At 40.7% G+C, this 12,281-nt stretch overlaps 1 protein-coding gene across 1 annotated transcript in view; it reads right to left on the bottom strand.

The window, feature by feature from the left end:
- The window catches only part of PWWP3A (PWWP domain containing 3A, DNA repair factor), a 30,739-nt gene that overhangs the window by 9,009 nt on the left and 9,449 nt on the right, over positions 1-12,281 (bottom strand). The window contains exons 7-12 of the mRNA XM_021009011.2: positions 9,304-9,408; positions 8,212-8,282; positions 5,810-5,886; positions 4,429-4,489; positions 1,369-1,444; positions 541-591 (exon numbers count right to left, since the gene is read on the bottom strand). Of these exons, the coding sequence (XP_020864670.1) occupies positions 541-591; positions 1,369-1,444; positions 4,429-4,489; positions 5,810-5,886; positions 8,212-8,282; positions 9,304-9,408 (441 nt within the window). The remainder of the gene's footprint in view (positions 1-540; positions 592-1,368; positions 1,445-4,428; positions 4,490-5,809; positions 5,887-8,211; positions 8,283-9,303; positions 9,409-12,281) is intronic.

Genomic DNA, 12,281 nt, shown 5'->3' with positions numbered 1-12,281 from the left:
CTTAACTCCTTTCATGGCAGGAAGAACGGATGTCAACAAATCAGTATGTTAAAGTGACAAAATTTATGCAACTGAATTATGCTTTATATAGCCCACAATCTAAATCTGTGTTACTGTGAAACATTTCATTAACTCTGTTATCACCAGAGATTTTTCTCTAAACAGTGTCAGGACCGACCACTGGGGTGCACTGAGCGCTTCCTACCTCAGGCCCATGAGCAAGGGACACAGAAATAGTCATGGTGGTGGTGGTGGCACTCCCCCCTCAGCCCTGGGCAGCTGCCTTCTGTGGGAATTGAGGGGAAGCCTTCCCTGCTCTAAGCTAAAAACCTGAGCGGAATTTGAAACTGCCCTGAGGGCACCAAATTCAAACTTGGTCCCACAGGCCAATTTACTCCGAGTAGACTACAGGAGAGCCAGCAAGAACTCCTGCTGTGCTGACTGCTTCCGTGCTAACAGAGTCCACTGGATGGCATTAAATACTTCTCTGTTTTTGAAGGATAAAGAAAGACAGAATTAGAAAAGCATAGCTGTACTTACTAATATCAGCAGAATAATATTCCAGGAAAGATCCTGCAAAAGAACCACAACCTGTACAAAAGAAATGTAAAAAGGGGATTGTTCACACAAATAGCTAGCCACTTAAGAAGGATTTTTTTCTACATCAAAATACCTGGTATTTGGGTGTTTGCTATTCTAAGACTGACCCAGACAGCCCTTGTCCAGCCATCAATGAGGAGGCAGTAATGGAAAACACTTATTATTTTGGGTCTCGGCTAGTCAAAGTGATATTTAGTATTTTTTCCAAGTGTAAGCCTCCCTAGAGGTGGATGGATAGAGCAAAGCTAGGATTCAAACGTCCTCCTTGTGGAGAGACTTCAAGGAGAAACTAACCTTTTGTTTAAACCACTCTTCCCTTTTTTCAGATGCGAGTTTATGCTACTAATGCACATCCCTGTCCATTTACCTCAAGTCATGGGGAACCATGAATACACAATATAGTAAAATTTCAGTTACCCTGGAGATAGAGGAGAGTGGGCCCCATACCTCTTCCAAGACTTTGGAAAATGAAGAACTGCTCAGATAAGTAAAACAGAACCTAGAAGGATCATAAAGTTTAATTCCCTGCCTTTAGGCAGCTTCAGCCAAGAGGAGAGGAAGACCTATTTTGCTCTTAATCATTTTTAAGAAAAAGAACTCTACAATCTCCCCCTTCCCAAACAACCCTCAATTTTCTAAACTAAATGAATTAAAAAATACCTCAGAGCTCACTTTCTTCTGTCCTACTCTTTGTGGATTAATATTAACAAATTTTAAAGGCTTTCATATTCTTTAATTTTACTAATAGCACGGGGTTCCCTCGCTTACCAATTCGAATTCTGTAGTCAGAAATCAGCTTGATACACCAGTCAACAGCCTGACTGTAATCCTCCTTGGCTTTATCCTGTAATCAAAATCCAACAGTTTAGCATTAATAAAATCCGCAAGTGGCTGAGTATCTGAATAAAACACAATAAACATTTGATATGTATGAAGTGAAAAGTGGAAGAAAAGCAGGAAAAGCTTATTCAGCAAGTGGGGAGTTCCTTTCCAATTTCATCTTCCAGTACAGAAACACAGCCTTATGCCTCATAAAGACTGCTTCAGTAAACGACAGCTTTTTCGAGTCTTTAAGGAAAGCAGTCCTCTGCAAGGGCATATTAACCCCTTCCCACACTCCTCCAGCAGCCCTGCTTGTCCCAACTTGGTAAAGGGCCCCAGTGCACTGAGATCAATTACCAGCCTGACCCAGCTGCTCTTCAAGTTTCCGTTTCCATCAACAGCCTTCCTTTCACAATTCACCTAACTTCAGACAGCTTTCTTTTAAGGTTATATGCAATTAAAGCTCATCTTTCTGAGCAGCTCTTGCTAGATAAAAGCAGAGCTTGCAGCCTCAAGAAAAAGGGGTTAATCATTTAAGATTTGGCATGTTAAGTAGCAGACACCAGAGCCACAGAGAGAAGAGCTGGGCTGCAGACAATTCACCGGGCCGAAGAAAAGGGCCCCCGTTACGGTAGGGATTTCTAGAAGCATTTGCCACAGTCTGTTCCTACGAAAGCTCAATGCCTACTGAATTTAGTGTGGAGGAAGAATATTGTACTGTACACTGCAGAGACACAAAGACCCAGAAAAACAAATGGATGGAACTTTGAAGAATCAGCCTCAACATTATGTATCTTAAACACTCAGGGCAAAACAGTGGCAACTGATTAAGAGCAACATTTTCAATAATAGTATTTACTTCCTTTTAATTTAACAAGCAAATACTCCAACATAATGATGGTATGAAACAACTGTATCCTTTACACCATCACTTTCAAACTGTGTTTAATACTGTTACTAAGCATACCCAGATGGCCAAATATTTACCCCCCATTTTATATCATAGTTGATTATGGTGAAGAATTGGTTCAGTGTACTTTACACATTTCCTTGTTGGGCCAAGATACTGCTTTATTCTTACAGCTTTTAAGGGGGAGAAGCATTCAAGTACAGATGCAGAATGTCAGTGTGTAGTGCTGTCCAGAACCTCCTTCGAGCTGGAACAAGGGTAATATTTTGAGAAGCCAAAAAAAAAAATCAAACAAGAGTGGTACAAAGTTAGTTTAATGAAGGTATACAAAGTAGTGCTAGTGAGGCTCAGCAGCTAAGTGGAGGTGGGATGGAATATTCTGAGAAAAAGGTTACACGTTAATGGATAATTGATTATAGCAAATTAAGCAGGTGTTTTCCATTTTTATGCTTAGACGTGGTAAAGGTTCCTCATGAGAAAACATTTTCCCGTGGTCCTTTAGGATAGAAATCTCTGGTCCTACCCATAGCTGTTTGCAGCAAGGCCAAGTTGTCTAGAAGTATAGCAAAGTAAGGCAGGCTTAGAATCTTTATTGCAGATTAGAACTGTGCTCCCTTAAAGGGTGATTGATCCAGGGAAGGATAAAGTAACAGGAAGAAAAACAAAGAAAAAACTGCTATGCCTGTGGGTACACAGATGTATTTTTAGGTAATAAAGTCAATGCTTATATATTCAAGAGCTGAGATATTTACTAGCGTGGGCAATCTCTCTAGAAACACATATCAAAGACTTCTCTCTACTTTAGTAAATGGTTTCTCAAGTTGCACTGGCCGAATACAATTAGTTAACCTTAGGTGGTTAACTCAAGCTTCTCTGTACTTAGCTGGGCTAGTCCTATAAAAGACACAAAATCGAAAAAGGCTTTCTGGATTGGTAGGGCCGAATACAATTAGTTAACCTTAGGTGGTTAACTCAAGCTTCTCTGTACTTAGCTGGGCTAGTCCTATAAAAGACACAAAATCGAAAAAGGCTTTCTGGATTGGTAGGGCCGAATACAATTAGTTAACCTTAGGTGGTTAACTCAAGCTTCTCTGTACTTAGCTGGGCTAGTCCTATAAAAGACACAAAATCGAAAAAGGCTTTCTGGATTGGTAGGACCCACCATAGCCCAGAGTCACCTCAGTGCTACAACAAAACACTGGAGTACAAAGGACTGCTCCATTATCTTAGAAGCCAATTTTATGTTATATAAATGAATGGCCTCTTCTCCATGTACCTATTAAAAGTCCAGATCTAAAAAGAGATTAATTCCCTCCCTACTCTCACACCTGGAGATCACTGAAGACCATTCTACACACCTGTCTACCTTCAAGTATGTTTGCTGACAAATAAGGATAGAGAGGAGAGGGGGAAGTGTCAACCACGAATAGAGCTCAAACCAAGAAATTAATAAATTGTTAATACAAGAACTGCTAGTATTTGATAAGTGAATTTGTATTTCGAATACGAAACTATATTGTAAATGTGTGTAAATGGGCACAGGCCCCTTTAAAAGAGATCTGGAAGTTAAGATTGCAGTATTGGAAAATGAGGTTCTGACTGAGGTTACCAAATGTGAAAGGGGTCCAGGATGAAAATGACAAAAATGACATCAATTAACAGAGACTATGGGCCAGTATGGGCTGAAGGCTAGCTGTAAGGGAAATTAATATCTTTAGCCTCGACAGGGAAAGACTTGAGTGGAAGAGTGGAAAAATCATTAGCATCTAGACAACTGGATTCTTGGTCCTGCTCAGATGTGGGACCCTGGGCTTGTCTATTCTCCCTGAGCCTGTTTCCTCATCTATAAGATGAGGGAGACCAGCTTCGGTTTGACTGGATCTAAAAGAATAAAGACCCACCTCGCTACCCTAGGAAAAGGGTCTTGCCAGACTCCTCAATTCATCAAAGCAACCCTTGGGGTCTCACATATGCTTCAGAAACTTGTTACAGCCCATCTACGGAAAGACTGATGCCTACACTTGCATCTTTAAGGCAATATGTTTATAACAAATAGGATTTTAAGGAACCAACAATAAAAGCTTTATCCCACCTACCACAAGCTCCCGCTTTTCTTCACAATCAAAGTATTTTAATCTTCTAAGACACACTATAAACCTTGAGGAAAGAAAGGCATGAGAGGGTCACAGGAATGAACTGTCAGGCAAACTAGGTGAGCAGAATGGAATTTTTCTCCTTCTGTTTACGTGACAGTCTGAGGTCCTTTTTAATAACATTCAGTTATTTCACAAAAGCCATTTTCTTTTTTTCTCCACTCCAAAGTCCCACCTGCCCCCCAACCTGGTGGTCTTAATTGAGATTGCCTTTGGAATAAGAACCCTGTTTTCAAAGTACCAGCACAAGTCACTATTAAGAGGCAGGAGCCTCTAAAGGCAGTACCAACCAGATTCAGGTCCCCAACACCAAGTTCACTCAAATGTAGCCAACATAATTACCCACTCAATAATGGACCATAAAAATTCCACATCATTTATATTGTGGCTTTTTAAAAAACATATTTACCCTTCTGCTTTATCTCTTTCAGTAGAAAGCACTTCTGGTTTTGTTATTTACTGAACTGGTACTACTGAAGTCAGAGCAAGAACATTCCCTTCAGAGTAGGTGAGCTATCTTGTGGGAGAGTTGAGAGGCTCAGTAGAATAAATCTGGGTTTTCTGCCTTACAGAGTCATCAAAGCAAAGCTTTTAAAGCTTCGATGGCCCACAAATTACTTACAACAGCTTCACTGTTTTCTTTAGTTTCTTAGTTGTCTGGTTGGTTAAAATAACCACATTATTAAGAGTAATAATAATCAAAAGTGGCATTGATAGAGCCTACTTTACATCTATTATCTCATTTTCAACAAGGACTCACATTTATACAGATGTCAAGTGTTACAAAGTTTTTTACTCTAGCCACATTAATGAAAGAAGCAAGCTAATATGATGGAAAGAGCACAGGACCTAGCCTGAAGTCCAGTGTGGATAGATACCAGCCGGGTGATCTCTGGCTCTCGTGAGAAAAGGGTCCCCCCAATCTTAAATGGGAATCATGATTAGCTGCATCAGATCAGCGGGCCCATTATGCAAATGAGAACAGGGGGCTCCCCAGAGGTCTGATGCCAGTGCCTGAGCCGAGCCCCACGGCATCACAAACGCCTTTCAAAACGTGCTGGCACTTTGGTTGGTTCTGAGTAGCTCAACGTAGTTTTTCACACCTAGGTGGGGAGCGTTTGGCCATTGGAAAATTAGAAACATTGGGCCATTTGCAGTCTTATCTTCAAATGACCAGATTTTTACACACAGGCCAAACCCCATTCTTGTTAGTCAGCAGTATAATCCCTGCAGCAACATGCACACAGAAAGCACTGAAGATCCCAAGATTTTTCAAAAGATGTCCCTTCAGGTGACAGCTTCCAAAAGCCGTTATTATTTTTACCCTTTCTTTTCGGGATTCATATTTTCTTCAATATATAATATACTCGCTTTCTTATCCTTCCGCTTTATACTTTTTACCTGTAGACAAATTCAAGAAAAAAAAGATGTTTTTGTTTTTAGAAAATTATGTAAGCATTTTCTATATTATCCCACTAAACTTTATAGAAGACCATGTGACATAAAGAAAATACAAGAGGCATTGTCTACATTAAGAATAATCTCATCCACAAATTTAGTAAAAATACATTTTAAATATAAGAAAGAGTTTTACACATTTTCCCCCTAATTACAAAGAGATATATGCCTAGCTGAACTCCTGAGGCTGGTCTCATGTATCAGTAAACACAAATCCCTAACCCTCTAAAATATTTTCTTCAACTAGCCTCCCAAGTTCCCCTGCTACTCATTCCCTCAGGCTAAGGAACTGAAGGATGATAAATGTAAATGTTATGGGTAACACATTAGCCATTAACACAAGCATTCTGGTTACACCAACTTGCCAGTCCTTAAGCAGGACTTTGTGGGAATGAGATGGAATAGAGTTAAGTTCTGGTAAGAAAAAGAGGCCTGCCCAGGAACACAGGTCTCGGTCCTTCACAGTAGGGGACTTTGGGCATCATAAGCCAGGACTAGGTGCCTGGTATTCTTAGCATCTTCTAAGACCAACAAAAGGTCTAGTCTGTAGCAAGAGCAAGAGATCACAGAGGGATAGTCTGAGTTTTGCATCATTATCTCCACATAATAAAAAGAGCCAAAGGAAGGTCTCCAGAATCTCCACCATGTAGGATTTTTGGACAAAAATGCTCAAGATGAGGTTTGAATGAATTCAGATCAGTGGAGAAAGGGCTCACATTAAACAAGGTTGCAATCTATCTAAATCAACAGTCAATACACATTAAGGGCCTACTGTGGGCTAGCTACGGTGCTAAAGCCCTGGTGATACAAAGAAAAGCAAAAGGTAGTCCCTACTCTCACGGAGCTTACAATCTAAAGGGATAGACAGCACGAAAACAACTAAGTACAAACAAAATATATACGAGGTCAATTGGGAAAAGGATCAAAATAAGATGCCTGGTGAAGAAGGGGGGGTTAAAGAAGGCTGGAAGAAAAGAGAGAGCCTAGTGCCCAAAACAAACTTCACTTACTTCACAATTGCCTTGACACCCTGAAATCTTCCTAATTTCATGCCATATTAATCAGTTGTAATCTTAATAATCGATCGTAATAGCTACTTTAGGCTTTTCCCTCCTCTCTCTATTTTCCCTTAGTCCTTTTGGCAACAGGGAACAAAAGTCTCAAGGGAAGTATTTTTTCCTTGGCACCTGACAAAGCTAAATCTCCTAGGGAATAAATTCTAATTATTTTGAAGAATTAACCTAGTACTACTCTGAGGTCTTGCTTAATCAAGGCACTGATGTGTTTTTAAAGGAACAAGGTAGTAAGCAGCCCTCAGCAGAGACAGTGTCTTGTGCTGTGATGAAGCTTCTTAAACTCAGCAAGGCTACACTACACTAAATCTTTCTGAGAAGACAAAAAATCAAGTGAGGGTGATATAAATAGAGGAGATATACGAAAAGAGGGGGGGGAAGGCAGGGAGAGAGATAAACAAAGGTATGCAAAGTTGAGTAAGGTTCATTGACCAAGATGCACACTCAAGGAAAAGAGTAACATTTTAACAGGAAAATGGCTCATAGAGGGTGCTTTACATTGCTCTGCCTAGAAGGACAAGAAGCCTCAGAGTTGAAATATTTCACATATCCATAGCTCTTCGTAGCAATGTTGAAATCCAGGAGGACAACAAAACAGCAGGTCTAAAATTCTGATTCCACAATTATTTTTACTACAGAGTTGCTTTAATTATTCCAAAGAATGATTAAAGATCAGAGGAGAAAGAACATTTTGAAACCAACTCTTCAAAATTTTAAAACCATTTGAAGACATACTGAAAATCACTATAAGCTCCAAAACAATTGAGGGTAGGAGGAGAAAAGGGAATAAATAGCAGAAGTTCAAGCATACAGTAAAAGATACTGATTCTACACTTAATTCAACTAGGATCGATGATGAATTAACATGTCACATAAGGTAAGTGGGACCAACTGGGAGAAAATTCAGTTGAAAATATGCACTATTAAATAAGGTTCGGTTTTATTAAAGTTTTTTCCAAGGCAAGCAAGATTCTGCTAGGCTTGCTTTAATCGATACAAAAAAAGAATCTGGGATTAGATTCCACCAGTTAAATGACTCCCTGTAATCCTATTTACAATTTTCTTATAAAATCATCCATAGAGATACGACAAAAGTAAACTTTTACACAAGCCAGGTCAGGTTAGCATAATTTTCAGAAGAATGGAGCCCAAATTAATGAAGTTTTATTCAAAAGACAGATATGGTTATTCTTACCACTGCTGGCCAGTAGGGATATTTTTGATATTTACACCAGACTAACATTCCAGCTTCTATGGAACATGGCTCTGAAGCATAAAGAAATACAAGAAAAATTGTCAGATAATGGTCTAAAGGTATCAGACAAGTGCAAAGGGACAAGAATATGTCACATAGTATATTCCTCCAGATCATTTAAAATGTAGTAGGTAAAACTACCATGTAAATGGAAAGAACAAAAAAAATTAACCAGAATACTGTATAATGAAAATGATTAAGCCTGCCCCAGGGAAGAGATAAAGAAATGCACCTCTCTCCTTTTGCAGAGATGGGAGGAACCCTATGGAGATAAAGTACCACATATACACTGTCCAACTCAGGTGACAGGCTGGCCAGCTTTGCTGAACTGCTTTTTCTCCCTCTTTTTAAAAATTCTTTGTTAGAAGGGATGGTTCACTGGATGAAAAAGGAGGATATATTCAGAAATAAAGGTGTTAGGAAAACAAATGATACCAATAAAATTTTTAAATTAAAAAATCAAGTATAAAATTAATTATTAACCTATTGTCAGTGAATGAAGCCAAGGAACTATCAATGAATGGTTCGGAGAACTTGGTTCTGTTTGCTTCTAGTGCTTGGTGACCTGGATTATATCCTCAACTACTTAATTCCCTCCTGGATTGATGGGCTGTCTCTCTGGGTGTCTGGCTTCTTTTAGCCGTTTTCTCTCCCACTGAAGATAGATTTCTTCTGGGTGTAAGCTGGAGCATAATGGACTTAAATTACATAAAAAGAACAAACTCCTAGGAGCAAGGGCTGAATGGCCTGCCAGCGGTAACTGTGGAATTTCTTTCTTCCTTAGAGACTCTCAGAAATAAAATTAGCAGCTATTAGGAGATGAAAACCTAAGTGCACATCTGTATAAAATTTAGTGAATGACTAGATGACCTTTCAAAATCCTTTACAGTTCCAGGATGCTACTAAGGGAACAAATTAACAAGGAAGAGGCACCTGCCTTTAGTCCAAGGTGTTAGAAATAGTTTTATGTCATCATCCAATCCACTTTAAAGTTCCCATGCTTTTATTTTCAACTGATCTAATTATTCTTACCAGGGTGTGAAAGTATACTTGGAAGTTCTTCATCTTCCTCCTCTTCGTCTACCATGGTGGTATTAACAGTACTAAACTCCAATGACCACTCTGAAGCCTGAAGTTCTACAAATAAAGGCAGATTACAACTTCATTTTGCTATACCGGAAGACATATTTTGAAGATCAGTTGCGGAGTCGTTTCAATCACGTCCAACTCTCCACCAACCTCTGTGGGGTTTTCTTGGCAGAGATACTGGAGTGGCTTGCCATTTCCTTCCAGCTCATTTCACAGACGAGGAAACTAAGGCAAACAGGGTGAAGTGACTTGCCAGGGTCACACAGCTAGTAAGTATCTGAGGCCAGATGATGAGTCTTCCTGTTTCCAGGCTCGACACTATTCACTGTGCCGCCTGAAAAAATACTTGCTGATCCATGACTGTCCATGAAAAAGGAAAGCTTCTCCACTGCACTATCAGTGGCATGACATTGCGGGAATGTGCTGAATTCAAAGTCAGAAGGCTCCCGCCTCAAACCTTACTAGCCAAGGGACCACTGGCAAATTACTTTGTTCCCTCAGAGCTTCATTTCCTTCATCTCTAAGACAGGAAAATCATACTTCCATCATCTATTTCATGCATTTTGTAGGGAAAGTGTTCTCTGCACTTTAAATTTCTACATATATTGTGAACTTCTACTCTCAGGGTCAAACAAAATGAATGATAGTAAAAAAAGTCAATATACTATGGCTTACTCCTATCTGTATCAAAAAGCAGTTTTAGGTATCAAAATACTAACAACCACAAATGAAATTTTTAATTGCAAAGCATTCTCTAGACATGATATTGAGCCTGCCAACAGCCCTGGGAGGCATGTATTTCTGTGCTGACACGGGTGTAATTTCACTGGTATTGCTGGATCAACACTATGCATGCTAACTATGCATGTGCCTCCCCTGTTCGAGATCTAGCCAGTCCCACATCACCAGCTACCCAGTAGATACTTAGAACTGAAATGTCTCCTGGGCATCTCGAACTCAACACATTCAAAATGAAACTCGTATTTTCCTTCAAACCCACTCCTCTCTTCAAACTTACTTCTTGCTTTCAAGGGCACCACCATCCTCTCAGTCACTCAAGTTCCTAACTGTGGTGCTATCTTCAACTCTTCCTGTTCCATCATCCCACATATGCAGTCAGTTGCCAAATGTTGTCATGCTTCCTTCTCTCTACTCGGAGGAGTTCAGGTCATCATCACCTCTTTTTTGGAGGAGGCCTCCCTGCCTAAAGTTTATTCTCAATTCAGTCTATGCCTCCAGAAGGCCGGGCCAAGTGATTTTTCTAAGGCACAGGTCTGACCACGTCAGTCACCCCACACACTCAAACACCAGTGCTTCCTTCTATATAGCCTCCGGGACATTTTAAGCTCCTCATAACCTGGCCCCATCCTACCTTTCAGGCATTATTTACACATTATTGCCCCACTCCACATATTCTACGATGCAGCTAAAATGCTCTTCTTGCCAATTGTCACATACAGGACACTCCCGTCTCCCATTGTAAGGCAACTAGGTAGTGAAGTAGCTAGAGCACTGGATTTGGACCCCCAAAGACCTGAGTTCAAATCCAGCCTCAGACACTTAGTAGCTGTGGGACCCTGGGAATGTCACTTAACCTTTGATTCAGTTTCCTCATTTGTAAAATGGGGATGTTAACAGCACCTACTTCTCAGGGTTGCAGTGAGGAGCCAATGAGATAATATTTACAGAAGCAAAGTGCCTAGCACAAAGCAGGTGCTTAACAAATGCTTATTCCCTCCCATCCCATCTCGGCCTAAAACTGACCCCCTCCTTTACCTCTGTCTCTTAGAATCCCATGTTTTATTTTAATACCTAAGCTCCAACTTCTACAAGAGGTCTTTCCTGGTCCTGCCAAGTGTTATCTGGTACTTGATCTGTAGATAACCATGAAAAGCACCTTGTCTCTCCTCCTTCAGGAGGGGGCCTTGCTTTCTCTGGGTCCCTAGTGTCCGGTACATAGTAGATATTTGCTTATTGATCACGGGGGACACTCCCATTTAGGAAAATCCCTTACAATGGAGTCTTTGAGAACTGCCCAAGATTCCACAGCCAGCATGTTAGAGGCCAACTCTTAATCCAGCAAGCCAAGGTATGTGCTACAGGAGTCATTACCCCACTCACTTAATGAACAAACATTTATTAAGCAGCCACTACGTGCCAGGAACTGTGCTGAGAACTGAAGACACAGACAGAAGAGAAACAGCCTCTACTCTCCATGAGCTTACTTTCTAATGGAGGAGACAACATGCACGCACAGACATACCTATATCACATATGTGTCTATACGCACACAAACACGAGATAAATGCAAATCCAACAGAAGGTAACCTTGGAGGGGAGCCGGCGAGCAGCTGGGGGAACTAGAGGAGAGTCGTCATGGAGGCAGCATTTGGATTAAGTTCTGAAGGAAACTAAGGCAGGAGTGGGAAGTGAGGAAGGATGGCATTCTAGGCAGAGGGGACTGCTAGTACCCAGCCCAGAGACAGCAGGTGAAGCACTGAATTTGTATATGGAACAGCAAGGAGGCCAAATGGCATACGCAGAGTCACAATGGGCTAAGCAGCCTGGAAAGGTAAGAAAGGACCAGGCTACGCCCATCAACAAGCGTCTATTAAACACTAACTCTGGGCCAATACTTCAAGGCTCTTTAAAGACAGTGTATATTTGAACCCAAAGCCAGGAAAACCTAGGTTCATATTCCGCTTCTGGCACATTCTGGCTGTGATCCTGGACAAGTCACTTGACTGTTCAGTGTTCTAAGCAACTCTCTAAGACTCTAAGTTGCAGAGAAGATGCTGACACTGCACTGATGGAGGGAGTTTTTTCACTTAGGAGCTCCCTATACCTGTGAAATCAAAAGGAGGCTACTTAACAGTCCAAGAGAGGTGAGGAGGGCTTTAATTAGGGTTGTGGTCACATGA

Source organism: Phascolarctos cinereus, unplaced genomic scaffold, assembly GCF_003287225.1.
Source record: "Phascolarctos cinereus isolate Bilbo 61053 unplaced genomic scaffold, phaCin_HiC Scaffold_4;HRSCAF=312, whole genome shotgun sequence".
NCBI lineage: Eukaryota > Metazoa > Chordata > Mammalia > Diprotodontia > Phascolarctidae > Phascolarctos > Phascolarctos cinereus.
This window is presented reverse-complemented; position numbering and strand designations above follow the sequence as displayed.